Raw genomic sequence first — 26,935 nt, 5'->3', positions numbered from 1 at the left:
TGATGTGCTGTTGCTTCACTTCAATCACTATGCACAAGGGTGAGAGCACATACAAAGGGGCGGTAGTGCAGCAGGTAGCACTGGTGCCTCGCCACTCCAGTAACATAAGCTCGAGCCTGACCTCCAGTTCTGTCTGTGGGGAGTTTGCATGTTTTCCCTCTGAATGCGCGGGACCCCTGTGGGTGCTTCTGCTTCTTCTACATCCCAAAGTAATGCAGGTTGATGGGTTAATTGGCCCCTGTAAACTGACCCCAGCACGTAGGCGGCCAGTGGAATCCGGGGTGAGATGTTTGGAATGTGGGGAGAATAAAATGAGCTGGACTAGGATTAATATACAGTAAATGGGTAATTGATGGACAGCATGGACTCAGAGGGCCGAAAAGCCTGCTGCCACGCTTTTTTCTCTATGATTCTAAGAAGGGGAACGGGGCTGATGGGGGACATTCCTGTCAGAACAAAATCTCGAGAGCCAATTGTTTAGATCCTAATCTAATAGACAACCAGATATCTGGAAGTTGAACAGAAATAGAAATAAAAGGTGATACTGTAAAGGTAACAAGCATCAGGATGAAAAGGGGTGTTGGAAATGGAAATGCAGCTCTTCAAAGAATGAGTCACACATCACAGAAACAGGTCCTTTGCCTCCTCTGAGCCTGTGCTGACCATCAGCCACCCTTCCACACTGATCCTACACTAGTCCCATTTCACTCCCCACCCAGTCCTTTACACGAAGGGCACCATAACCTAGCACCACGCACAAAACCCTGGAGGAACTCAGCAGGCCAGGCAGCATCAATGGAAAAAAATACAGTCGGCGTTTTGGGTTGAAACCCTTCAGCAGGACTGGAGAAAAATTGCTGAGGAATAGATTTGAAAGCTGGGGGGAGGAGGGGAGAGAGAAATGCCAGGCGATGGGTGAAACTTAGAGGGGGAGGGATGAAGCAAAGAGCTAGGAAGTTGATTGGTGAAAGAGACGGAAGGGCATGGAAGAAAGAAGAAAGGGGGTGGAGGAGCACCAGAGGGAGGTGATGGGCAGACAAGGAGATAACAGGAGAGATGGACAAGGGGATGGGAAATGGTGAAAGGGGGAGGGAGTCGAGGCATTACTGGATGTTTGAGAAATCGATGTTCAGCCGACATGAAGGGTCTCTGTCTGAAACATCAACTGAACCTTTCTCCATAGATGCTGCCTGGCCTGCTGAGTTCCTCCAGCATTTTGTGTGTGTTGCAGCAATCCCAACAGCTGTGCCACCGTGCAATCCAATGAAACTAGAGTATTCTTCCCTTATGGACAAGCATTTTGAAATGCTAAGTCCATTAATGAGTAGCTTGCTAACAACCTCACTTCACGCAGCCACTGGATGAATTTTTCCTGCGCTGGCCACCAGAATAAGGGAAGCAGCATTGTTGATCAATTGTCTTCTCTCTGACCCGCAAGTTCTTGTCAAGAGATTTAATCCAGCCATTCAATGTCATGAAAGGTTTGGGTAGGCAACAGTTTCAAATCATGATGCACTGGAAACTGGACAACACAGGCTTTGATTAAATGATTCAAAGGTGAAGCCTCTTTCACAACTGTGTCTCATGATCATCTTGGAAAGTTGGAGGAAGCAGATTCAATAGCAGCTTTCAAAGGAAGATTAAAAACCCAGAAGGGGGGCAAATCTTATAGAGTTGCAGGAAATGGTCTGGAGTGGGATTAACTGGACAGCTCGTGCTCAGTACTCCTTAGTGACTCTATCATGCCAGGAAATAATCAGTCTTCTCACTACCCACAGCCTCCAAGAGCAAAGACGCACACAACAAAAGAAAACATTGCGTCTGAAAGTGCAGATGGAAACCGATACCTGCTCCACTGCTCTTTTGATTAAAATCACAGATAAGATATTCAAGGCTGTATTTTAATTTCAGTAATCAGCTGACCTTATAAAGTCTTCATGTCTTCATTAGCTCAGTAACTGCCAGTGATTAGATTACTATCGGTCAATTTGTTTTCTAGCTATTATTTTCAATTTAATTCATCACAAAACTCTTATTTAATATTGGCATCCATATGATGCTGTTATTACTCAGAGACAAGCAAAAGGGAGAATGTTGTGTCTCCTTCCCTTATCGTGATCAGTGTGTGAAGAACTCTGGTTTCTGTACTTGTACTTGTTTTCAGTCAGTGTAGAGAATTGCAGCGTGTGGCAAGAACCTGGGTTGGTAAGCTTGATGAGTTAAGTAAGAAGGCTCCATGTCTGAAAAAGTAGTTCATTTGATGACCCCCCCCCCCCACGTGAAAAATACTAACACGTTCCTCACTGCCATTCCCTCACCTTTGGAGTTGGCCTTTGCTCTAGCTTGTCTCTACCAGAGATACAAGTGATTGCTGACGCTGGAATCGGATGCAATAAACTCTAGTACAGAGTGATCATCCCCTCTGCCTCACAGATGCTGCCTGACCTGCTGAGATCCTCCAGCAGTTTACTTTCCTAGCCTCGGAGTCCACCTCCTGAGAGCGAGTTGGCCACCTCTCTTCTTCCCCCTTTGTTAAAACATTGAACAGTACAGGCTCCTCCACCCACCCTACCATGATGCCAATTTAAACTGCAAGCAATTCTACCTGCACATGCTCTCTCCCCTGCCTACCTAAATACCTCTCCCATAAAAATGACAGTGTTGAGACTATATTTTTGTATTTGAGATTAGCACATAATGAATTTTCACCCCTCCCACCAACCCCACCCCTTTTGTTTATCAGCTAGGGGATGAGAACTACTACAGTTCAGAGTCCCAGAGCAGTACCAGATACTCTCACTGGCAGAGAGGAAGGCTCTCGTTATAACTGACCAGACCCCATCCTTACCTGCACAAATCTGGTAAACCACTCCCACCAGCCTCTGAAACTCTAACATCTGATACCACACCAAGTTAGGGGTATAACTCTGTTCTCTCCACCAACTCTGTTCTAGCCCACTGGGAACTGGGTGGAATCTGCTGAATATTGCAGGAGTCCTCCTGTCAATGCACAGGCCAGAATGCCCTTTACTGCTGGCTAAGTTTCCAATGGAATCCCAGTCATTTTTATCTGCTCTGCTCTCTTCTGGCAAAAGCATCTAATCAACTTTTCAGGAGCTGTAACTCCTAGCAAGACCAACTTCGAAACCTAAATGTTGGGCCAGTTGCAGGCTGCTGTAACCTGAAGCAGAAACACAAATAAGAACAAAGTGAAAAATAGTTGATTATGCATATTATCTAATATTTTGATTCAATGTCCTATCCCATTGAGGCCTGAGCCACTCAAAGCCCAATTCCATGGTGAGGATCCTCTCTGTCTGCCTTTACCTTGTCACTCATCCTTTAGTTCTCCCTAATTTTCAGTAAAGTACTTGATCTTGAAACTACTCAGAACTCTTTGATGTTGTCACAGAATGTCTTGTGTTCTCTCCCTTTAATCAAAGGACAATTCCTTCTAATGCTCCCGTTACCTCCAGTGTGCCTTATAGAAGAAATATTTAATCCTCTAGTTCTTTACCAATTTAGAGTTCCTCTCCAGTCTGCTATGCACTGCCATATTTTCCAATCCCATTCTATGCCTCACTCCCTCAAGGCTAGGCTGCAGTCCATTGAAGTTTGCTTCTGCTATGTTCTTCTTCTGAATCTCAGCTGCAACTCCTGCAAAGCACCGTTCTACTGAGTTAAGTGTCTGGAAGGTCCACTCAGTCTTGCCACCTACATCTCTGGACAGGCAACCATTCTCTATAACTGTGTCTTTGCCTTCTTTGTGGCTTCACAATTCCCCTTTGTTCACAATGGGTGTCACCCAATCTCTCCCTGACCCCCACTTGTTCTCTAACCTCCATAGGTTGGCAGTGCCACAGAAGTAAATGTAAGGAGCCATTGCAAGGTTTGAACTCTGAATCAATGGTAGAGGTCACTCCTTTGTGATTCTCCTCCTGACAGAGACAGCTCCCGCTAGAGGGTGGGATCAGAGAGAAGAGGCCAACTCTGTAGTTACATCAGTCTGATGGGCAGCTCTATTTTTATATGGGGTGGAAGAAGGTAGACAACCAACTGGGGGGGTTATACTGGAGCAAAGACCAAACCACCCATGTCCCCTCTACCCATTTACAAAATGACAATAACTTAGAAACCCTAAAATAACCACGAGGATGAGACATGGAGGGGAGGTTGGGGAAACATACTGAACAATGCACGGGGCAAATAAATGTAGATGGATTCACAATGGACGCCTCTGACCAGCTGCCCTGCTTTCCTAGCCCTCGCGAGCTCCAGTCTATTGAAAATGCCAAATACTGCTTGTTTTGGTATGTGTTAAGCATGCTGCGATGAATAAAAGGAACACAGAGATACAATGGAGCATCAATGATCACAGAAAGAGGCTGTGAGTGAAACCAAACAAACCCTTGGGGCCCTCAGGCGGCTTCTCAGTTTCTTGACGCTTGGGGTCGTACATGCTGCAGTCTGTTCCTGCCCAGGTGCCCTCACAGATGCACGTTCCCTCGTTACTGCAAAGCTGCAACCAACACAGAGGTTCAAGTAAGCCGGGAGAGGAAAAGCCTTTTTTATCCTTCTATGAGTTCATTAAAAATACTATTGAGGGAAGGAGGTGTCCTGACCAGCTGTGTCACCGCCTGGTATGGAAATCTGCAAGGCATCTGCCTGCAAGACCCTGCAATGGATTGTGAGGACTGCTGAGAGAATCATTGGGGTCTCTCACTGCCTGCCCCCCCCCATGCAGGACATAAACCAGAATCACTGCATTCGCACTGCCAAGGACCCTACCCATCCATCCCATAATCTCATTCACCTTCTACTGTCAGGCAGAACGTACAACAGTATAAGAACAAGGGCTGGTACCAGATTCTTCACAGAGCAGCACCATGTCTGAACACCCTGCTGCCAGCCAGTACACATTAGTTATGATGTTGCCAGTAACATTATTAAAGTAGTGCACAGAGCCCATATGTCTAAAGATAAATTAGCCCGTTTTTATTCCCATATAAACCCTATTTGTGACAGATGTCATTCTGAGGTGGCTTCTTTAACTCATATGTTTTGGTCCTGTCCTCTCTTGGAAAATATTGGAAAGATATTTTTAATATTATCTCAACAGTTCTATGTTTTGATTTACAACTCCATCCCATTACGGCAATTTTTGGATTGCCAATGGTAGAACATAGATTTTCGTCTTCTTCAGCCTGTCGAATGATAGCATTTGTTACTTTAATGGCCAGAAGATCTATTTTATTGAACTGGAAGGAAACCAATCCTCCTACTACATTACAATGGTTTTCCCAAACTATATTAAGCTTAAATTTAGAAAAAATTAGAAGTGATATTTTTGATCCTTCGGTTAAATTTGAAGAAACTTGGAAACCTTTTATGCAACATTTTCATATGATGTAATTTGACCTTTCCAAATCTTCTTTATTAACTTAAAATATATGAATAGAGGAGTGGAGTTGATGACATTACTGAACGTGTTCGATTCAAGATATTGGTCTAGCCCTGTTTTGTTCTGTTTGCTTTTTTTGGGTTTAGTATTTAGTTCATTTTCTTTTTTTTTGGGGGGGGGTTCTTTGTGTGTGTGCGTATATATATATATATATAAAAAAATGTTTTTCCTTTTCATTTCTTCTTCTTCTTTATGATTAATTTCATCATGAGTTTGGAAGTCTATTATACCTGTGTTATCTGAAATCTTTTTTGTATATGTTTATTAATAATAAGATTATTCCAATCTCTTTGTATTAACATTGTTATTGTGTTTATAATTTTGAAATTTAATAAGATTTAAAAAGAAAGAAAAAGTAACATTATACTGTTGAGTATTTAATTATACTGCATGTCGTATATATACCTTATGTCAACTTGTACATCTAACAGATTTTTTTAACTGCCTGTTATAATTGTGTTTTTATTTTATGTGCTATATGGGATATATGCACTGTGTTTTGCACCTTGTTCCCAGAGGAATGTTGATTCAATTAGCTGTATACATGTGTACAGTCGAATGACAATAAACTTGAACTTAGACTGATAGGAGAAGAAAGCTGTCTGTGTACATCAGACCATGGTTAATAACCCTGGTGTGAAGTGGAGACGGGCTGAGTCAGGACACCACAAGATGATCAGAGCCTGTGAATGGATGTAGGTCTCCTCACGCATTGTAATCTTTCCCTGTTTCTAAACATGTTGCCCACCCCTTTCTCCCCCTCTGATCAGCTCCAAAGCCTGACCCTTAGTGATTTTCTGAAGCAAACACACTGATCCAGTATAACCTGAGCTCACTAGCAGTTTCACTGGGAATGGCAGCTATAATTTTGGAAAGAGCTTGTACTTAAATAGCACCCTGTGCTTTCTCAGGGTACATTATGGATGCAGTAGTTTTGCAGTCTTATAATGAAGCAAGGTTCACATAGCGAGCCCCCTCACAGTGATAATGCCAACCCAGTCTGTTCTCAAAAGTTACTTAAGGAATACATAATAGCTAAGACAAAGGACAAAATTCCCCTGCTTTTCTCTGAATCACGTGCATTGCTGGTCGCCACACTGTAGAGAAAGGATGTGGTTGCACTGGAAAGAGTGGAGAGAAGATTCACCAGGATGTTGCCTGAATTGACAGACTTTAGTGATGGGGACAGGTTGGGAAGGTTGAGTTTGTCCTGGAGCAAAGAAGGTTGAGAGGTGATCTCAGAGGTATATAAAATTGTAAGTGACATATAGATAGCCAAAATCTTTTCCTCAAGAAGGTTTAGGTTTAAGGCAAAAGGCAGAAGCATTAAAGGGAATCTGAAGGGTAATTTCTTAACATAGTAGCTGATATCTGAACAAGCTATGGCATGGGGCGCACGGTAGGGTAACAGTTAGCACAATGCTATTACAGTTCAGGGCAGAGTACAGAGTTCAATTCCAGTGACCTCTGTGAGGAGTTTGTACATCCTCCCCGTGGAATGTGTGGGTCTCCGCCACGTGCTCCAAATTTCACCCACAGTCCAAAGACGTACAGGTTAGTAGATTAATTGGTCATTGAGATTAGGCAAGGGTTAAATTGGGGTTCGCTGGCAGTGCAGTTCAAAGGGCCAAAAGTGTCTACTCCATGCTGTATCTCAAAATAAAATTAAAAGCTGCTAGAGGAGGTGGTGCAATCAGATACAAGTACACTTAGATGGACGCTTAAATAAGCAAAACACAGAAAGATGCTGTCCTAATGTGGACAAGTGGGATTAACGTAGATAGACAAGAAGATCAGCATTGGATGTGGTGTAACCAATGGCCCATTTCTGAGCTATACAACTCTGCTATTCTATGGCTGTACAACTATATGATGCAGTCTATGACTTTTACTTGCAAACTAGGGCACAGAGTAGCCTTGATGCAATGTTTCATTTGAAAACTGGTCCCTTTGACAATATAGCACTCCTTCAGCACTGGACTTGAACCTCAGTCAAGATAATGGGGTCACGTCTCTGGGCAAAAGTGTTAGCGAGGCATGGCTGCTGTCCTGAAGACAGAGCTGCCAGAGGATGTGTGGCAAAGTTTCTGAAGTGGATAGGAGAAAGTGCTTGTTCGTTACTTCCAAGCATCCACTGGTTACCTAACCAGAAAACTAGCCTGAGAGAGTAGTACATGTTCGCCCTCTGTCATTCGCACACGCGATCACGCTCACCCCGTGTCCAGAGCATATCTTTGTTGGTGATCCACTTGGACAATTACTGATGTTGAACGACTGGATGGGTTGGCATTTCCTGTCCAAGCACATCATGGATGGTCCGCAGGGAGTACCATCTTCAACGTAGCCCAGGTCTGTCCCATCATCCATAATGATGTGACTTCCACTGGAAAATAGTAAATGACAGAACAGTGAAGAACATCTTGCCCAGAGAATGACATGCAAAACTTTAAAATGCTCTAAAGTGCTTCACAGGAGTGTTATTGGACATCACCTGACATTGGGGGGGGAGGGGGAGAGATTGAAACAATGGCCAGAAGCTGGTTCACAGGGGAAGGTTTTAGGGAATGTTAGCATTGCAGAAGGATTGGGGGGGGGGGGGTGTTGATGGTGGAGGAAGGAGCCAGTGTGAAGTTCAAGGAAGGAATTCAGAGGCAAGGAATAATAATAACATGCTGAGGTTTTCCTTCGGTGAGGGAATGGCTTTGCTAATCAAGGGCAGTATTAGAGTTGCAGAAAGGGAGGATGAGGAATCACCTGCTGAGTCTGTGTGGGTGGATGTCAGAAACAGGAAGAGAGCTATCACTCTATTGGTAGTATGGTATAGGCTCCCTAGAAGTAATATAGACACTGAGGAGCAGTTAAATAAATAGATTTTGGAAAGGTGCAAAAATAACAGGGTTGATATCACGGGAACTTCAACTTCCCTAATATTGATTGGACCTCCTTAGTGCAAAAGGTTTGGATTGGGCAGAACTCGTTATATATGTCCAGGAAGGATCCCCAACACAGTGTGTGGGCAGACAAACTAGAGGAGGGGCCGTAACTGGATCTAGTACTAGGTAATGGACCTGGTCAAATGGGCAGACATTTTAGAGATAATGACAATTCCCTGATTTTTAGCATAGCCATGGGCAGGGATAAGAGCAGACAATATTGGAAAACTTTTAATTCAGATTGGGCTAATTATGACGGCACTAGGCAGGAATTTAGGAGCATAAATTGGGAACAGAAGTTCTCAAGGAAATATACTGTGGGAACGTGAAGGTTGTTTAGGCATCCGGATAACTTTGTTACACTGAGGCAGGGAAAGGAGGGCAGGGTGAAGAGAGTTGACAAGAGAGGTGGATCGTTTAGTCAAGAGGAAGACAGAAGCCATACTTCAGGTTTAAGAAGCAAAAATCAAAAGGGACTTGAGAGTTCTAGGTAGCCAGGAAAGAACTTAAGAAGGGACACAGAACAGCCGGAAGGGGACAAAAGGTGGCCTTGGTGAGTAGGATTAAGGAAATTCCTAAGGCATTCCACATGTACGTGAAGAACATAAGGATGACTGAAGGGAGGGTAGGATAGCTCACTGATAAAGGAGAAACGTGCTAGGAGGCAGAGGACATAGGGGAGGTCCTTACTGAAAACTTTGCTTCATTATTTACCATTGATGAATGTGAGATCACCATAGAACAGGCAAATGTGCTGGAACATGTCGAAGTTAAGAAAGAGGTAGCGTTGGAGCTTCTGAAAAACATTAGGATAGATAAGTCCCCGGGAGCAGACTGGATATACCCCAGGTTACTATGGGAAGAAAGAGATTGCTGGGGCACGATGACAATCACTGCGTTCTCCTTGGACATAGAAGTAGTAATAGAGGAATTGAGGGTGGCAAATATTCCATTGTTCAAGAAAGATGAAAGGGATAATCCTGGGATATAATGGAGGGCTATAGGCTACATAGGAGGAAAAGGTTACATTTATCATGGGGTAGGTTTATACAGGTTGGCACAAATTCGTGGGCCAAAGGGCCTGAACTGTGCTATTCTATGCTAGAGCTGTTCAGGAGGGTTTAAACTAATTTGGCAGGGAGATGGGAAATGGAGTGATAGGGCTAAGGGCAGGGTAGTTGGTTTACAAACAGACACAGGGTGTAGTAAGACTGCTGGCAAGGACAGGCTGATGATGGGGCAAACTTGCAGTCAATGGGATGAGTTGCAATGTAAAAGGAGGACGAAGTCATGTAAGGGGGTTTCGATTTTTATGTTACTGCGGAGGCTAATTAAAATGGCGGCTTTGTTATGTTAATCTGGGGAATGCGGCTTTGTTGTGTTAAACACTGAGAAAGTTTGCGCTAACAGTTTGTTTTTGCTTTAGAGTGTGATAACAGAGTGCTATTAACCAATTGGGATAGTTGTTATGGTTTTGGTGTATTTGAAGATACTGTATGCGCGGGGTTTTGGGGCAGAAGGCGGGAGAGCGAGACAGAGGATGGACCAGGTGCTGTGAGTCCGCTAACGGGGTCGGACCCCGAGCGGGACGTTCGGCGAGGAGACGGAGACGGACTAGTGTGGAGCGTCTGGTCGACCACTGTTGTTGGTCCCAGGCGGCCAGTCAAGGTGGTCCGAGGGGGTCGCAGGGTGAAGAAGAAGGTCCTTGAGCTCCAACGGTTTTTGTGCACGAAGAGATTGAACTTTGATAAGTGTGGTGCCTTTTATTTTCCTTTTATATTTTATTCTCTTTTAATTATATAGTTCCAGTAATATCTATAAACTGTAAATCATTTAATTGCATCTGGTGTATTGTCTGTTATTTGGGCGGGGTGGGTTACATCACACAGCATCCACACAAACGAATTATCCAGTTTGGCGGGGCCGAGGCTGTTTCCCTAGACGACAGCGAGCCGAGCGACCCTGAGGGTGGCCAGGGAGGCCACAGTCAAAAAGGGTGATGAATACAGGACTGAAAGTGTTATATCTGAATGTTCGCAGTATATGGTATAAGGTAGATGAACTTGTAGCACAGTTACAGATTGGCATGTACGACACTGTGGGCATCACTGAGTCATGGATGAAAGAAGATCATAGTTGGGAGCTTACAATCCAGGGATACACTTTGTATTGAAGGGACAGGCAGGCAGAGGCTGTGGGATGGCTCTAATGATAAACATTGAAACAAAATCCTTAGAAAGATGTGTCATAAGATTGGAAGTTGTAGAATTGCTATGGGTAGAGCTAAGGAACTGCAAGGGTAAACAGACCCTGATGGGTTTTACATACAAGCCTCCAAACAGTAGCCAGGATGTGGTCTACAAGTTACAACAGGAGATAGAAAAGACATGTCAAAGGGCCAATGTTACGATAGTCATGGGGGATTTCAATATGCAGATGGATTGGGAAAATCAGGTTGGTGCTGGATCCTAAGAGGGTGAATTTGTAGACTGCCTACAAGATAGCTTTTTAGAGAAGTTCACGGCTGAGCCCACTAGGTGATCAACTATACTGGATTGGATGTTGTGCAATTAACTGGAATTGATTAGACAGCTTACGGTAAAGGAACTCTTAGGGGACAAGGATCATAATATGATACAATTCACCCTGCAATCTGAGGAGAAGCTGAAGTCAGATCTGTCAGTATTACAGTGCAGTAAAGGGAATTACAGAGGCACGAGATAGGAGCTGGCCAAAATTGATTGCACTGGAACACTAGCAGGGATGACTACAGAGCAGCAATGGTTGGAATTGCTGGGAGCAATTCGGAAGGCACAAGATAGATACATCCCAAAGACGGCAGGATGATGCACACGTGGCTGACAAGGGAAGTCGAAGCCAACATAAGAGCCAAAGAGAGGCCATATAATTAGTGGGAAGTTAGAGGATTAGGAAGCTTTTAAAAACCAACAGAAGACAACTAAAAAAGTTATTAAGAAGGAAAAGATGGAATACGAAGGTAAGCTTGCCAACAATATTAAAGAGAATACCAAAGGTTTCTTCATATAGAGAAAGATTAAAAAAGAGGCAAATGTAGATATCAGACCACTGGAAAATAATGCTGGAGAGGTAGTAATGTGGGACAAGGAAATGGCAGAAGAACTGAATAAGTATCTTGCATCAGTCTTACTGTGGAAGACACGAGCAGTATGCTAGACGTTTGAGAGTGTCAAGGGGCAGAAGTGTGTGAAGTTGCCATTACTAGAGAGAAGATAGAAAATGGACTACAATCCAGGATTCTGGAAGAGGTGGCTGAAGAGAATGTGGAGGCATTAGTAGTGATCTTTCAAGAATCAACAGATTCTGGAATGGTTCCGGAGGACTGGAAATTTGAAAATGTCACTCTACTTTTCAAGAAGGGAGAGAGACAGAAGAAAGAAAATTATAGGCCAATTAGCCTGACTTCAGTGGTTGGGAAGATATTGGAATTGATTGTTAAGATGTGCTTTTGGGGTACTTGGAGGCACATGCTAAGGTAGCCAAAGTCAACATTGCTTCCATAAGGGATAATCTTACCTGGCAAATCTGTTGGAATTCTTTGAAGAAATAACAAGCAGAATAGACAAAGAATCAGTGGATGTTGTGTACTTGGATTTTCAGAAGGCCTTTAATGAAGTGCCACACGTGAGGCTGCTTAATAATTTAAGAGCCCATGGTATTACAGGGAAGATACTAGCATGGATAGAGCTTTGGCTAATTGGCAGGCGGCAAAGAGTGGGAATAAAAGGAGCCTTTTCAAGTTGGCTGCTGGTGACTCGTAATGTTCCACAGGGGTCTGTGTTGGGACAACTATTTATGTGATACGTCAATGATTTGGATGACAGAACTGATGGCTTTGAGACCAAGTTTGTAGACAATACGAAGATAGCTCTTGTGGCAGGTAGTGTTGAGGAAGCAGGGAGGCTACAGAAGGACTTAGTAGAATGGGCAAAGAAGTGACAGATGGAAAACAGTGTCAGGAAGTGTATGGTCATGCATTTTGGTAAGAAGTAAAACTGTACACTATTGGAGAGAAAATTCAAAAATCTGAGGTGCAAAGGGACTTGTGTAGAATTCCCTAAAGGTTAATTTGCAGGTCGAGTTGGTGGTGAGCATTCATTTTGAGAGGAATAGAATTTAAAAACAAGGATGTAATGTTGAGACTTTATAAGGCACTGGTGAAGCCTCACTTGGAGTATTGTGAGCAGTTCTGGGCCCCTTTTCTAAGAAAGGATGTGCTGAAATTGGAGCGGCTTCAAAGTAGGTTCACAAAAATAATTCGGGGATTGAAAGGCTTATCACACGAGGAGCATTTAAGGGCTCTGAGCCTGTACTCACTGGAATTCAGAAGAATGAGGATGACCTCATTGAAACCTATCGAATGTTGAAAGTCCTCGATAGAGTGGATGCGGAGAGGATGTTCCCTACGGTGGGAAAGTCTAAGACCAGAGGACACAGCCTCAGAATAGAGGGACTTGAATTTATAATGGAGATGAAGAGGAACTTCTTTAGCCAGACAGTGGTGAATCTGTGGAAATTGTTGCCATAGGTGGCTGTGGAGGTCAAGCACTGAGTATATTTAAAGCAGAGGATAGTCAAGGCATGAAGGGTTAGGGGGAGAAGGCAGGAGATTGGGGCTGAGAAAGAAATGGATCGGCCATGATGAAATAGCAGAGCAGTCTTGATGGGCCAAATAGCCTATTTCTGCTCCTGTACCTTATGGTCTTAACCTCAGCAGTCACGAGGCGGTCTGACTGCAACAATCCCTCGTAGAGGAAGGTTACTGTCAGTGTGATATGGCTAGTGTCACCGGCAAGGAACTATGACTAGAGAAGGAGGCAGAGCAGAGTATCAGATGGCTTCACTCATAGGTTCCCCTTGAACAGACAGGACAAAATTGGGATGAATAAAGAACATTTCCACAATGTTGCAGCCAGTCACGGACAAGCAGCAGGGCAGATAGTAATGGCTAGGTGCAACTGAGCACCAGATTAAGATCTGTTCATTAGCATGCTCCTCAGGGATTCTAACAAGACTAATTTATCATTTATTAGGATTGCATTGTCAGACACAGACATTATTAGATGTGGAGAGACTCGTACCTGCATTATAAATACACTTGTACATCATTATGTTCATGCGGATTAAAAATTGTGAAAATACATTTGAATTATCTATTTGCACACAGACACAGCCATGACATACGAATGGATAGTATACACTGGAGCAAGACTGGGTGCAGAAAGGAGTTACTGGAGTAGTTGCAAGGATGCAGAGTTAGACTGGAGAATCAGGGGGTACTCTCCTTTCAGCAGAGGAAGTTGAGACAAAATCAGATCAAGGTGTACAAGCCCATGGCAGGTTTCGATATAACCATTCATGAACTTTGGAGGTTGGTGGGGTACAGTTTTAAGCTTTGGGCATGAGATTCTAAAGGCTTATAACAGACAGCTAGGATGTGGAATCCACTTGCCTATAGCTATAGTGAACGTAGAAGTAACCTAGAGTGCGTGAGAGAGAACATTGTGGAGGGACATGGGGAGTAGCGTGGAGTTATGGCACTGCCCTACCAGGAGCTAGTACAGGTCTGGTGAACCAAATGGCATGGCCTGTACCATGACGGTTCCATCACTGCATCTGCACACACTGCCCCTGCAACTGGCAAGTGCCTAGGATTTTCACACTGATCATGTGCAGAGGGCAGAGTTTCAATTGCAAGTAAAAAGCACGGACAACAGCTCCGGTGAACTTCGAATGCTTATTTGAGTCACTTCAGACCACAGAATACCCTAATGTATTTTAACAGATGCCAATGCCTATTTTGGCAAAATGAACGGCCAACACGCGAGTTCCTACCTACAGTCCACCAGCCTGCCCTGGTGATAGAGGGAGATGGGAGTGACCTCACCGACAATGCGACCAATCCTTGGGACCCGGCTAACACTGGTACAGAGAAGATAGCCACAGAATACGTCACTGGCATGGGCAGGGTCAGAAGTGAGAAGAGAAAGGACAGGTTAGAAATCCTGACAATAGTTAAGGCTATCCAGCCAAGAACGCTAAAACACTTGGTCATAAAAGTTCTGTGCGCCAGCAGCAACATCCCCGAGTCTGATTATACTAGTGTTACATAAAATACATTCCTATATCGCAAACCTTTTGAAGGAACATGCTCATAACTAGGCATCTGTTTGCACCCAAGTCTGAGTTACCTTGTGAAACCATGTAGCAAAAGTTAAACCAGTTCCCTCAGTGATGTGTCAAGAAAGGTAGAGATGAATACAGGCTGAAAACACTCAGGTTCGGCATACTTTGAATCAGTAGTGCAGATTTGTACTAATTAATTCTAACCAAGATCTAAAATTAACTAAGATTTATATTCATCTAAAGCTAATTATTCTACTGGTGCAACTTGTGTGTTCTCAGCCAATAATGTTACCAACTTACATAAACTTGGGCTTGCAGAAACTGGGAGTTGCCAACGTTTCGCAGGAGCAGAAACCTTGTGTCCCATCCTTAAAAAGGAACACCTCTCCTACTTGGAGGCAGCTCCTGTTGCTCGGCGCCACTCAGGTCCCAAGGGTGCAGGACTAGAGAGTTTCAACTTGTATTGAAGGTTAACCCCTCACGTAAAGGTACAAAAGTACCCCAGCTCCGTGTAAAGAATGGATTTACACCCTATGCACAATGTTCTTTTCCATCACTTTCCTGCTGCAGTGACAGCAAGATAAACAGCAGTTTTCCCCTCCCTCTTTCTGCTTTCTCCTTCTCCTGTGCCCTCAGCTGCACCAACCGAGAAGCACCCAGGACACAGAGCTGCAGCTGCCCGTCCCGCAGACCACTCCACATCAGTCCTGTCCCACACACCACTCCACGTCAGTTCTGTCCCGCACGCCACTCCACATCAGTTCCATCCCATAGACCCCTCCACATCAGTTCCGTCCCACAGACCACTCCACATCAGTTCCATCCCACACACCACTCCACATCAGTTCCGTCCCACACGCCACTCCACATCAGTTCCGTCCCATAGACCACTCCACATCAGTTCCATCCCACACGCCACTCCACGTCAGTTCCGTCCCACACACCACTCCACATCAGTCCTGTCCCACACACCACTCCACATCAGTTCCGTCCCACACGCCACTCCACATCAGTTCCGTCCCATAGACCCCTCCACATCAGTTCCGTCCCACACGCTACTCCACATCAGTTCCGTCCCACACGCCACTCCACATCAGTTCCGTCCCGCACGCCACTCCACATCAGTTCCGTCCCACACGCCACTCCACATCAGTTCCATCCCATAGACCACTCCACATCAGTTCCGTCCCACAGACCACTCCACATCAGTTCCGTCCCACACACCACTTCACATCAGTTTCGTCCCGCACGCTACTCCACATCAGTTCCGTCCCACACACCACTCCACATCAGTTCCGTCCCGCACGCCACTCCACATCAGTTCCGTCCCATAGACCCCTCCACATCAGTTCCGTCCCACAGACCACTCCACATCAGTTCCGTCCCACACACCACTTCACATCAGTTTCGTCCCGCACACCACTCCACATCAGTTCCGTCCCACAGACCACTCCACATCAGTTCCGTCCCACACACCACTCCACATCAGTTCCGTCCCACACTCCACTCCACATCAGTTCCGTCCCACACTCCACTCCACATCAGTTCCATCCCATAGACCACTCCACATCAGTTCCGTCCCACAGACCACTCCACATCAGTTCCGTCCCACACACCACTTCACATCAGTTTCGTCCCGCACGCTACTCCACATCAGTTCCGTCCCACAGACCACTCCACATCAGTTCCGTCCCGCACGCCACTCCACATCAGTTCCGTCCCGCACGCCACTCCACATCAGTTCCATCCCATAGACCACTCCACATCAGTTCCGTCCCGCACGCCACCCACATCAGTTCCATCCCATAGACCACTCCACATCAGTTTTGTTCCATAGACCACTCCACATCAGTTCTGCCCCACACACCACTCCACATCAGTTCTGCCCCACAGGCCACTCCACACCAGTTCCATCCCACACACCACTCCACATCAGTCCTGTCCCACACACCACTCCACACCAGTTCCGTCCCACAGACCACTCCACATCAGTTCCATCCCACACACCACTCCACATCAGTTCCATCCCGCACGCCACTCCACATCAGTTCCGCCCCGCACACCACTCCACATCAGTTCCGTCCCACACACCACTCCACATCAGTTCCATCCCGCACGCCACTCCACATCAGTTCCGTCCCGCACGCCACTCCACATCAGTTCCGTCCCATAGACCACTCCACATCAGTTCCGTCCCGCACACCACTCCACATCAGTTCCGTCCCGCACGCCACTCCACATCAGTTCCGTCCCATAGACCACTCCACATCAGTTCCGTCCCGCACACCACTCCACATCAGTTCCGTCCCGCACGCTACTCCACATCAGTTCCATCCCGCACGCCACTCCACATCAGTTCCGTCCCATAGACCACTCCACATCAGTTCCGTCCCGCACACCACTCCACATCAGTTCCGTCCCGCACGCTACTCCACATCAGTTCCGCCCCACACACCACTCCACATCAGTTCCGCCCCGCACGCCACTCCACATCAGTTCCGTCCCACAGGCCACTCCACATCAGTTCCGTCCCGCACACCACTCCACATCAGTTCCGTCCCGCAGACCACTCCACATCAGTTCCACCCCGCACGCCACTCCACATCAGTTCCGTCCCACACGCCACTCCAAATCAGTTCCGTCCCACACGCCACTCCAAATCAGTTCCGCCCCGCACGCCACTCATCAGTTCCGTCCCACAGGCCACTCCACATCAGTTCCGTCCCGCACACCACTCCACATCAGTTCCGTCCCGCAGACCACTCCACATCAGTTCCACCCCGCACGCCACTCCACATCAGTTCCGTCCCACACGCCACTCCAAATCAGTTCCGTCCCACACGCCACTCCACATCAGTTCTGTTGAAGGGAGTGGGAGTGATTTTCGGGAGCGGAGGGCAAGGGGGAGGGGTGAATCAGACGCCCAGGATACATGCCTCCAATTCAACATCACGTTGAAGGTCTTGTGAGTTGTGGCTCTTACTGAGGTGCACATTTTCAGCGTGGCCAGCACCACTTTGGAGCTTGGGTGATGCAATGCAGGGGACAACCACCTGGTCCATCCCACTCTGAGGAAGTTAATGGGTCTCACTCTCCCATGTCGTCATAATCATTCCCTGCACAGTCCATTTCCAACACGACTACATCTGCTTACACCAGCCTTGTGGGGATGTTCAGTCTGGACCTTAACTTAAGGTGTAGCAGAAATTATTTTCATCAGGACCGGGACTAGCCCATATTAACCCACAAGCCGATTAGAGGATGTCCATTTGCAACTACCTTATCAACACATGCCTTAATCTCAATCTCCAATTGACTCAATATGGAGTACCCTGGGAGGACAGAACCCTGAAGGTTCATTAATCTCAGTAAGGAATGTTGTGACCTCCTGGTCCTGTGGAGGTGACCTCTTACACTGACACAGCTCTCTGATTAAAGAAAATAGCATAACTCTTCAGCCCCCACTATCCCCCCCCCCAAATAATCTCACGTTTCAATCAGATCCATTCTCATTCTAAGTTTCCAGCCTTGTCTACATTACACCGTCTTGTGGGGAAGCCCCAATCCCAGGAATCAATCCAGTGAATCCAAAGCTGGACAAAGCTCTCCACAGGTGCAGAAGTGAACCTGTATCTATTCCAAGGGTAGTCCCAACTATTTCCCCACCAGCTTCATTATTTGCTGGTTATCTAATGCTATGATCCCTGCCCCCCACAACCCCACTGGTAATCATTTCCTTGCAGCCTGACAGATTAAATTGAGAGAGAACATGCTGAGGCACCCAATGTGTTTGTCAGCTCCTGTCTTCCCACCCACCCAGAATGATCTGTAAAACCAGAAGCAGAGAGTGGAGGCCACGCGGCTAAGACTACCTTCCAGACAGTGTGACAAAGGAAGGAAAAATGGCCCCAATATCTGGGAAGGATGCCCACTACTAAATGTGTGTCAGCTAGTTGGAGTCTGTTTGCAGGATGTGGATGGCTCTGTGTGGTCTCTCTCCACATGGTCTTGAACCAAGTAGGAAGCCTTGTTATTCATTGAGAAACTTGTCACTTTATCATGGTCTGCGATCACATTTCCACAGTTCTGGTTGCCACATTTTAAGGAAGATGCGATAGTGTTGGAGGGAATGCAGAAGAGATTCAGCAGGAGGTTGTCCATTTTGGAGGACTTAAGTAAATCAGAGAGTGTTTAATTATTTATTTCTTTTTAATTTATTCCTTACATCCAAGTGAGTAAAAACTCTTTATGTTGCATCTCTGTCGCAACGTACAAGCAATAAGGAAGGGAAATATGGGAGGATATAGCCCAAACACCAAGATTGCATATATAATTGTTTTGTATACATGTATCTAGTCAGAAACACAATCAGACCAATGTACCGTCAGATAGGCAATCAGATCAATGTGTATTGATAAATCTGATGGCCTGGTGGGCTTGGAGTGCACAGATTGGGCTTGTTTCCCCTGGAACGAAGGCTAGAGCTGATCTGATAAATTTTAAGAGGCATAGAGTGAATAGTCAGAATAGTTTTTTTCCTTGGTAGGGGTATCAAAAACAAGAGAGCATTGAGGTTAAGGTGAGAGGCAGGAGTTTTAAAGGGGATTGGAGGGGCTTTCTTTTTCAAACACACTGACAGAGGAGACAGAATGAGATGTTATTACAATATTTAAGAAGTATTTAGCCAGACTCTTGAATAGGCAAGGTATCGAACGATTATTCTAATGTGGGCAAAAATGTCAACATGTTGTGATGGGCCAAAGAGCCTGTTTGTGACATTGGACCAAGTCAGGAAGATTCATTTCCTTCAAAAACATGAGTGTGTGGCGGCCCGCACACGCGGGACTCGAACCGCCATCAGGAGCCGCGGGCAGACACGCGATAGCGTGTTTGGAACTACCCGCTCGGTGCGGACCTTCCGGGGACAGTCTGACGTCACGTCCACCCCGCGGGTCGCAGGGGCCCATGGGGGGTGAGATTTAAGCGTGCAATTTTGAATCAGTAAAGGCATTCTGAGTTCAGCTCTCTCTGCCTCCGTGTGTTTCTTTAGTAGCGCGTTGCGCACGACTGCAAGTGAACCATACCGATTTTCAGGGCTGTGCGGTACAGTACTACCTACGAACACTAACTTTTCATTTCATGTTTGATTAATTAACTAAATTTAAATTTTCGGAGTGTTGTTGGTGGGGTTAGAGCATGGGTGGGATTTGAACTTGCGTCTCTGGATCTGTGCTCGGCGCCTGGGATTATCGCCACTAACATCACTAGTCCAGAGGTGACTGGAATCGGGGCCACAAGGTCATGACTAGTCCTTGATAACCCTCCAGCTAGGGTTGAAAAAATCAGGTAGAGACAGTGTAGGTGTCGTTGTGCCTCCACAATATTTTTATCATGCACTCACTTTCTAGCAAGCTCAGAATGTAATTGCCCTTCCCTAAATGCCCTTGAGAAGTAGGGGTGGGTTAGTCTCCATTTTGAACCATTTGCAGGCCTGCTGTTTTCGTGTTAGACTTCTGACTTAAAACTCCAGAGAAAACCACACACCTCCTCTCCTCCCCACCCACCAAGAAGTTAAGTTTATTCTGACTTAGTGGGTTATACAAAGCAGGGATTAAAGATGTCTTTCTGTGATTTAATTGACTCAATTTAATGGTTGGAAAAAACAACTTCCCCCCCCAGAGCTGATCAGTGACTTCCGATTCCCCCAGGATTATCAGGCCTTCCAGTGGCAAAGAGACCATGCTGACTAAGCCAAACCAGCTGGAAGGGATGGGCCATGCCCGTCCAAGGGAATACATGCCATCCACCATGCTGAAACTTCCCCTGAACTGCCACAGTGCTAGGCCCTGCTCTGGAGGTGGGGACTCTTAAATCAGACTCACACTGACTCACCACATCCATATCAACCATCGACTGGTATGCGGTCAGGCAAAAACACTGCACAAACTATCCACCCTGCACCATGCCTCTTCGAAAAGCTCCCTTCTGGAAAGCTCTCTAGCACTGTTAAAACAAAAACTTACCCTGATCTGATAAGCTTCTTTCCCCAGGCAGTCAATGTGATCAACCATTCTAGTTAGCCCCCGCTCTCACCCCTATCACTGCACTACAAACTCTTTAAACCTCTTTTTATATTACAATCCTGTTTATATTGTAAATACAATCTGGTATTTATGCACATTTTATTCCATATCTGCACTTTAATCTCTAACGGTTTTTTTTTGTCTATTTCTTTATAATTGTTAAAATTGTTTTTTTGTTACATGATCTGTCCTGAACAACACACTATGAAGGGTCTCAGCCCAAAACGTCGACTTTTACTCTTTTTCATAGACACTGCCTCGCCTGCTGAGTTCCTCCAGCATCTTGTGTGTGTTGCTTTCGATTTCCAGCATCTGCAGATTTTCTTGTGTTTGTGGACACCACAGCAAACTCCTAATACATGTAAATGTACATGGCGAACAAAAGTGACCCTTGACTATGTATCTATCCTTACCCCATACACTTGTTGTCTTCTATGGGGTTCCAAGTGCTCATCCAGATACTTAAATACCCGAGGACCTGTTTCTTTCACCCACTCGGCAGTACATTCCTGATTCCAACACCCTTGGGGCAGTAACATTCCTTTGCGGATCTCCCACTACCCTTTACCCGAAAGCCCTGCTCTTTAGTGTAGTACACCTCTTTCTTTGCCACAGAACCTGCCCTACAGAATTTAATGTTCCAGGCCTTTTAATTCATGGTAGTGCTACTCTGAATGCACCTACTAACCGTTTTAACTATTAGTGGACACAGCTGATCATTTCATACTGATACTCAACCTGGTATCAGATGAACTCCTAATCCCGTACCCGATACATCATCGTACCATAGCGTTAAAATATTACAGTGTCAGCGGCCTGAGCCTTTTTCCTGCCACTGTCTGTAAGGAGTCTATACGTTCTCCCCGTGACTGCATGGTTTTTCTGCGGATGTTCCGGTTTCCTTCCACATCCCGAAGAAGTACAGGTTAGTAGGTTAATTGGTCACAGGGTGTATTTGGGTGCTGCAGACTCATTGGGTCATTCGGGCCTAAATAAATCAATCATCAGGACCTCCACAAGCTCACCCTATCCCTGGCACTGGTCCCTTCTGCACCTCAGAAAACAGGCTACTTCGTCACAGGGCACAGCAGTACCTCAGAGATTCACTGTGGCACTGCCTGAACTCGTAAGGCAGGCAGGCCCACCGGAGTGGAAAGAGAAGGTTGTCGTTACTTACTGCTTACTGCACTGCAGCCACTTATCGCCCTCCTTCCCACAGTTCCCTTTCTCCGTGCCTTCGGTGTTCAGCTTCTCGTAGCAGAGTTTATCCGACCCCAGGGCCTCTGTGAATGAGAAAAGACGTCCAAGTCCTGTCAAGAATGTCTCCGCCCAAACGCCTTCACAGACCCATAAATCTAGCGCAACTTAACTCCATCTACCAACCTCGGATATCCTCTAAATCTCTAACTTGAGAGAACAAGTTAGGGATTTGAGAAGGGGGGGGGGAGTGGGACTAAATGGGAGAATGAATCAGCTCATGATAAAATGGTGGAGCAGACTCGATGGGCCAAATGGCCAACTTCTGCTCCTTTGTCTTATGGTCTAACATATTCTCACCCCTCGCAGCTTAACCCCTTCAGACTTGGAGCTCCTTTGGTGCTTCAGACCCAAGGCATCTTCCCCAGAAGCACAGAATAGATGGAAGATATCTACACCTTTATATATAACTCCCACTCCTTTGATACGAGGACTAATACTTAATTGGTTCTAGTTCCTGCGAGCACCACTTTTAAACTCAGTGATTAAATGCCTTTAGCCATCAACACTTGACCATGGTCTTAATGTGCCACCCTTTAGCTGAGATTCCCTTACCTGTTCCATAGGCAAAACCATTTCAGCTTTAACTGCCTAAGTTTACTCTCGTGCCCCTCTTTCACACACTACATCGACACTGCCTCCATTTTTAACAACCTCCTCCTGTTGCCTCAAGTCAAAGTGACCCCTAAGAATGTACAACCTTAATGAAACAAAAGCAAAATGCACGTTTATTAGAAAAAGAAATGAAAGCGGTTCTATTATTAGGCCATTGACAAGCATGCACACATCCTTTTTATTCCCATCTGGCCTATTGCCTACATCGAGGTGATTTAAGTGCTCATACTTAAATGCTCCCAGCAACAGCTGAAGTTCCTAGTACTTCCACTTGCATGATCTCACTTGTTTTCATGTTTTCCTGCAGTTTTTACATTTAAAAAAATCCAAATTAATTTTGGCAATAGTGGCCTTGAATTACAGGTTGCACTGAACGCCTGGGCCAAAACCCCCATCACAGAAGTTGTGCATTTTTCAGCCCATAGCCACTCAGCCGCCAAATTTCAAGCGGGTGACAGGTAAGGCAGAAACCATCTTTGAACAATGGCTAAGGAGAGCGAGTAGTCAGGAAAGCTACTTTCTGAAGGCTCATTAACACTTTCAGTGCCACTTGCCTCTCTCTTATCACACATGGGAGAGATTATGGGTCATTTCATTTGTTCATCTATTGAATAAAAAGGTATTAAGTAGACGTTTCAGTCTTATCTAGCTCCCAAACATTTGTCCAAAGTAAAGGATCCATCAAGCAGGCAGACAGGGACACATGACAATATCTGAGATGAACCTAACATCTCGAAATGGAAGGGCTTCACATTTCCCAAAAACCAGGTAACCATCTATGGATGCAGATTTTAACAGAGTCACTTTAGAAAGATGTGCTTCCTGTAAAGAAAGCAATTATACACAAGGCTAAAATGAATAATGGGAGCAAGGAAAGGCCGTTAAGCCTTTCAAGATCTCGGCTGATCTTCAAACCAGTGTCAGGTTTTTTTTTGCACATTTCCCTTACTCCTCAGTCCCATGTTGATTTCTCCTTAACAAACTTCATGACTGAGCTTCTATTACCCTCTAGGGTAGAGAATTCCAGAGTCACCATCTTCTGGGCAAAGATGTTTTGCCTGATTTTAGCCTGCCCCTTATTCAGAGATTGGCAGCTCTAATTTTCAGAGTCCTCGGCCAGGGGAAATACTCTTCCTGCATGAATCCTATCCAGCCCTGTTTGAATTTTGTATATTTCAATGAGGTCACCTCTCATTCTTCTGAGATCTAGAAAAAACTGAGCCTAATCTACTCAATCTTTCCTCATGCACCAAGCCCATCCATTCCAGTTCTGGTGACACTTTGTTGAACTACCTTTTTGCAGAGTATATCTTTATTAGCAAAGGAATCCAAAACCACATGCAATACACAGGAGCTGTCTCACCCAGGTCTAACGTAATTGCAACAGGATATCTCAATGACTGCACTGAAATCCCCTCAATCATGGTTGATATATCATTAGCCTTTCTGATCACTTGCTCCACCTGCAGTTGGCTCTCAGTGACTTGTGTCTTGTACACAAGTACTGATTTCCTTTGTACTTCAATATTTCCCAATCTGTCACCATTAAAGCAAAGGCGCTACTTCCCCGTTTTGATCATCTGAATTCCCAATTTTCCACCTTATATTTCATCGATTGTGTTTATCATTTAGCTTGCCCATTTCCACTTGAAGCCCCTTTCCATCCTGTTTCCTAGTCATAACCTAACTTGGTTTTGTATCTTCAGTCACCTTGGAAAAAGTTCTGTCCTCCCCTAGGCCAAAACATCAGTGTGGTATCTGTTAACCTGAGAATGATCTGTTTAATCCCACTTGTGCCTTCTATCCAGGTAACCCGTTCTTTCAGGCACATTATTACCTCTCGACTCTAACCTGATCGAATAACCCCCAGTGTGGGTCTTTATCCAAAGCTTCTGAAAATCCGAGCACATCGCATCAACGGTTTACCCCTCATCAATTCAATAGTGACCTCTTCAAAGAGCTCTGGTATAGTAGTCTATTACCACTTCCTTTCATAAATCCATGTTGACTCTGATCAAGCCTGTTACCCTTCTAAAGGTGCTCTGTTGTTCCATCTATTATTACAGATTCTAGCATTTGTCCTGCAAGGTGATGCTCAGAGAAAAGCCCAGATCACAGCCTCAAACTGTGTTCATGACAAACTGAAAGCTCGGAGCTGGAAGTAGAATGAATAAAAATAAACTTAAAAATTCTCAGCACTGTGTCATGAATAACCAGAGTGATGTAATAACTTCCCCACTAGGATGCAAGCAATCATCTCCTGGCATAATGTGGCAATGATATTTACAGCACTCCACCATATAGCATAAATGCTTCTTGTTTATCAAGCTTTTAACAAGTTCCTTCCATCCGCATTCTAACATAGAGCCTTATTTAAACCACAGTGGATATTTAGCACAAATACAAGACCGCGTTCAATTGAGGGAACGAGAAGCATATAAGGTGAACTGACCATAAGACACAGGAGCAGAATTAGGTCATTTGGCCCATCGAGTCTTTTCCGCCATTTCACCATGACTGGTGCAATTTCTCTCAGCCCCAATCTCCTGCCTTCTCCCCATGCCCTGACCAATCAAGAATCTGTCAACCAACTGAGATTTAATAGTTTGTTTCTTGCATTCATTACATCTTAGAGAATTAGAAGGAACATAATCTTTTGAAAGAAGCATATGAAACATTACACTAAACAGGGACACTAAACTTGCAAATATTGAATGGTTGCTGTTATATCCAAAACCTTAACTGCCCTCCCCAGCCAGCTCTATTATTTGTCCCTCACTCTCTATCCTTTCCCTGGGCTTCTCTCCATTCTCACTCCCTCCTCACTTTCTCTGCTCTGCTGCAAGGTCACTGCCTTTGCCTGCTCCTCTCTACAAGCACTGTCTGCTCACTGAGAATCCCCGCCATTGTTAAATTGGCAGAATGGCTAATTCACGTCGCAGGTGATCCCGAGTACAGCAGTCTCCTTACTTGAGCCCCAAATCATCTTGCATTGATTGTCTCTGGTTTTACACTCCCCGTTGAAACAGTGGCCCTGCAGGACAAAAGACACCCTTGGGTTACTGAGGACTGAACTGTGACAAGAGGAAACACAGCAGCGCCGGTCTGTATGAAGAATGAGACCCACTCACCCGGTTCATGTCACAAGCATACCCGTCCTGCTTGTGGAGGTTAGGAGGGCACTGGAATAAACAGATAAATCACCGTAAGTAAAATGCAACCATGAGCAAGGAAGAAAGGACCATTATTCATTCTGCCTCACTGCAGGATGGAGTACACTGAAAACAGGAGCGGGAGTAGCCCCTCAAGACTGCCCCATGGGGAGAGACCTCCCTCTCCAGCATTGAGCACATCTACATGGATGACTGTCACAGGAGAGCAGTATTCATCGTCAAGAGGACCCTCACCACCTACTGCTGTTGCCATCAGGAAGGTGGTACAGAAGTCTCAGGACCCACACCACCAGGTTCAGGAACCATCAGGGTCTTGAACTAGAGGGGATAACTTCACTCATCCCATAATTGAAATGTTCCCACAATCTATGGACCCACTTTCAAGGACTCTTCATTGCATGCTCTTGGTAATTATTGTTTATTTATTTATACTACTGTTTTTTTTCCTTTCTTTTTGTATCTGCACTACTTGTTGTCTTTTGCACATTGTTTGTCCATCCTATTGGGTGCAGTCTTTCATTGATTCTATTGTGTTTCTTCTATTTACTGTGAATGCCCACAAGAAAATGAATCTCAGAATTGCATGTGGTGACATATATGTGCTTTGGTAATGAATTTGCTTTGAATTTTGATCTGCTTCACCTCCTCGGTTTCAGACACCCATAGTCCTCAATAACCTAATCTTTTAACTATTTATCTACCTCCGCAGTAAATATTTTTAAGTTTTCGGGGCGGGGGGCACCTCTGGGTGGAGAAATTTTGGCTTTAAGTGATAGGCCTCTTACTTGTTTGAGACACTCTCACTAGTGGAAACATCCTGACATCCACCCTGCCATGGCCTCTTTTGTGGCACACTATGCATCTGGTCAAAATCAGGACAAATAAAGCTCCACACGGATGAGGTGGTACACAGCCTCCAGTTGTGCCAAGCCATGATTTTGGCATTGTGCAAATCAATAGCCCAAAGTTGTGACAGCAAGAGGAAACTTCAACTCTGCTGGAAACAGAATCACATTTGTGAATCAAGGGGGGTTAGTTCCACTGATTTTTTTTTTTCCTGCTGAAATAATGATTAATAGACAGGGTTCAACTTTGGAGAAACCTTTCTTTATGTGGCAAGATAAAGGAGCAACCACTGCCCCTTCTCCTTAGCCAGCTTGGAGGCAGAGTGATATCAGGAATTAAAGAGTTAAATCAGTAGGACTGGTTGTATACAGTGTGTTTGTATTTCCCTCAATAGTCAAATCT

At 45.2% G+C, this 26,935-nt stretch overlaps 1 protein-coding gene across 8 annotated transcripts in view; it reads right to left on the bottom strand.

Annotated features, from left to right (window-relative positions):
* The window catches only part of LOC134348376 (disintegrin and metalloproteinase domain-containing protein 23-like), a 169,278-nt gene that overhangs the window by 23,431 nt on the left and 118,912 nt on the right, over positions 1-26,935 (bottom strand). For 7 of the 8 annotated variants that reach the window (XM_063051641.1, XM_063051635.1, XM_063051638.1 and 4 more), the window contains exons 19-24: positions 25,646-25,696; positions 25,485-25,548; positions 21,820-21,925; positions 14,269-14,388; positions 7,676-7,844; positions 4,408-4,519 (exon numbers count right to left, since the gene is read on the bottom strand). In XM_063051641.1, coding sequence (XP_062907711.1) covers positions 4,408-4,519; positions 7,676-7,844; positions 14,269-14,388; positions 21,820-21,925; positions 25,485-25,548; positions 25,646-25,696 — 622 coding nt within the window. The remainder of the gene's footprint in view (positions 1-4,407; positions 4,520-7,675; positions 7,845-14,268; positions 14,389-21,819; positions 21,926-25,484; positions 25,549-25,645; positions 25,697-26,935) is intronic. The other variant, XM_063051637.1, reaches the window with a different exon arrangement.

The sequence above is a fragment of the Mobula hypostoma genome, chromosome 6 (assembly GCF_963921235.1).
Source record: "Mobula hypostoma chromosome 6, sMobHyp1.1, whole genome shotgun sequence".
NCBI lineage: Eukaryota > Metazoa > Chordata > Chondrichthyes > Myliobatiformes > Myliobatidae > Mobula > Mobula hypostoma.
Note: the sequence above shows the minus strand (reverse complement) of the source record. Positions and strands in the feature narration are given on the sequence as shown.